At 34.1% G+C, this 2107-nt stretch overlaps 2 protein-coding genes and 1 long non-coding RNA gene across 3 annotated transcripts; all 3 read left to right on the top strand.

Moving 5' to 3' along the window:
• The first annotated feature begins 6 nt into the window (after positions 1–6).
• Positions 7–973, top strand: LOC105315246 (uncharacterized). Its single transcript, XM_011409814.2, has 2 exons — positions 7–97; positions 157–973. Exons 1-2 carry the CDS (start codon positions 80–82, stop codon positions 907–909), a joined length of 771 nt encoding a protein of 256 aa, XP_011408116.1. The 5' UTR covers positions 7–79; the 3' UTR covers positions 910–973.
• A 151-nt stretch (positions 974–1124) lies between these two features.
• LOC109589479 (uncharacterized) lies at positions 1125–1804 on the top strand (the record flags this gene model as incomplete). Its single annotated transcript, XM_020005557.1, has 3 exons — positions 1125–1246; positions 1446–1607; positions 1661–1804. Coding segments are annotated over exons 1-3 (417 nt in total), but the record flags the coding sequence as incomplete, so codon positions are not given.
• A 4-nt stretch (positions 1805–1808) lies between these two features.
• On the top strand, positions 1809–2107 carry LOC109589482 (uncharacterized). Its single transcript, XR_002188719.1, has 3 exons — positions 1809–1891; positions 1946–1999; positions 2046–2107. It is a non-coding gene; the product is annotated as an uncharacterized LOC109589482 (long non-coding RNA).

Genomic DNA, 2107 nt, shown 5'->3' on the forward strand with positions numbered 1-2107 from the left:
CCATGTGTCTGCTAATAAAGAAGAATTATTAAGAGCATATCATGAAGAACGAGCTAGACTAGAGGATCAAATAGAAAGAATGAGGAAAGCTAATAAAGTAAATACATGTAAAGCCTTGATTAAATACTTAATGGAACACTGTCTTGTATTTTATAGGTATTAATGGAGAAAGTAAATGCTTATAAGTCAGGAACTACACCTGTAATTGACACTCCTAGGTTGTCACCCAGCGTCAGGAAACCTCAGCATCCTTTACCTCCCAGTATTGCTGAACGTCCAGGCTTTACTATTGCACCAGTGGTACAGAGTGATGGTGATGGCATGTTAGTAGTATCAAAGACTGAGGGAATCACTCCTGCTCACCATACTGATAGTGATAGTGTTCCTGATGATAGTCCTGCTTTTATCTCTAAAGAAGAAATGGCTAGGATGTTTAAATCATATAATCAACAAGGCAGCAGTGATTGGAGTCAGTCACCTCAACAGGTTGAAGACTCATCATTAGCAGCACAAAAAGTGCAACCAACAGAAGAATCATTAGTTGCTGAACAAAAGAGACAAGAATTAGCAAGGAAAGCTGATGATGCATTGCTTGAAGTTGATCGTATGAGAAGACAAGCAGATCTCAAGCAGAAACCAGTACACCAACAAACCAACAATGATTCCGATACACAAGATGAATCAAGACCAAAGGGTCAACTGACAAAAGAAATAGAAGAAATGGCTGATGAAGTACGTAAAGCAAGTAGAGGGCCAAACACAGATGAGGTTATATTTAATGATGATCCAAATGATGACAGGCCCTACGATCCTAACCTGGTCTGTCCAAGATGTGGAAAACAGTATCGTGTAGGGGAAATACAAAAGCTTAGACGCCACATAAATGAATTTTGTACTGGAATAAGATAATAATAATAATTAATATTAGTGTTGTAATAATGGTTAATTTTACATTGTAACTTATTTTAGATTATTTGATTGTGATGTCATCGTTAGTTAGAAAACAAAATCCCATCAATTCTTAACATCCTTAATAATATTAATAATTAATTTTTTAATATTTTACTATTATTATACATGTATTGCTAGTAAAATTTGCCAAAATTGTTTACATAAGGAATTTCCTGTTTTTAATATGGCAACTCCTCATGAAGAAGAAAAAATTGAAGTAAAAACTACTCTTCCTATTCGGCCTAGCACAAGAAATGCGTCTCATGGCACACAAACTAAAGAATTAGATCAAAAGGTAAAAAGTACCAACAAGTGATGAGCCCCAGATCAGCCCCTCTTTGTAGATTTTTTCAATTTTTTTATCAATTTACTTATAAGTGGATTTGTTTAATTATGTATGAGAATCCTGGGCCCTTAGTTAGTTTTGCAATGCCAGATCATATCATTTTCTTTGTGTATAAAAGGTAACACTTTTATGATTTGACCTATTACAGGAGCTAATTATGGTTACGTTACAAAGGGATCGATATAAAAGAGATTGTGAAAATAAGGATAAACAGATTCTAGAGTATCATGAAGCTCTGGCGGAAAAGGAAACAGAATCAATGTATCAATCTTCAGTAATCAAGGAGCTAGAGAAGCAATTAGCAGCTTATGTAAGCTGCTCTGAATGCAAATCCATGCATTTTATAATGTAATCATCGTATAGGCTGGTGGTGGTGATAATAATAGTCCATCAGATCAAGGCACTAAAGTCAGAGAGCTTGAGGATCAAATTGCTAAAGTAGAAGATGACAAAAGGCTACTAGTGAAAGCCCAAGAAACCCTTCAAAATGATTTGAGGGTAGCTGATGTGCATTTTATTTATATATTGTATTTTTCTTGTTAGGATAAAGATAAAGCTATTCAAAATTTGATAGTGGACCTTGAATATTGCAAAGTAATTAATCTAACATGTCTTTCATCATTAATCATTATAACTACTAAAATAAAGGCACTAAACAAAGAATCAGAAAAATTGAAAGATACACTAAAGCACCTTGAAGAAGTAATTGCTATGTTAGCTTGTTATGATTTTGCTTTTTTACTTCTAGGAAATGACTAGCACAAAGAAAACTGTTGAAGAATTAAGCGGTGACCTTAGTAATAAATTGCA

Source organism: Amphimedon queenslandica, unplaced genomic scaffold, assembly GCF_000090795.2.
Source record: "Amphimedon queenslandica unplaced genomic scaffold, v1.1 AMPQUscaffold_11270, whole genome shotgun sequence".
Taxonomy (NCBI): Eukaryota; Metazoa; Porifera; class Demospongiae; order Haplosclerida; family Niphatidae; genus Amphimedon; species Amphimedon queenslandica.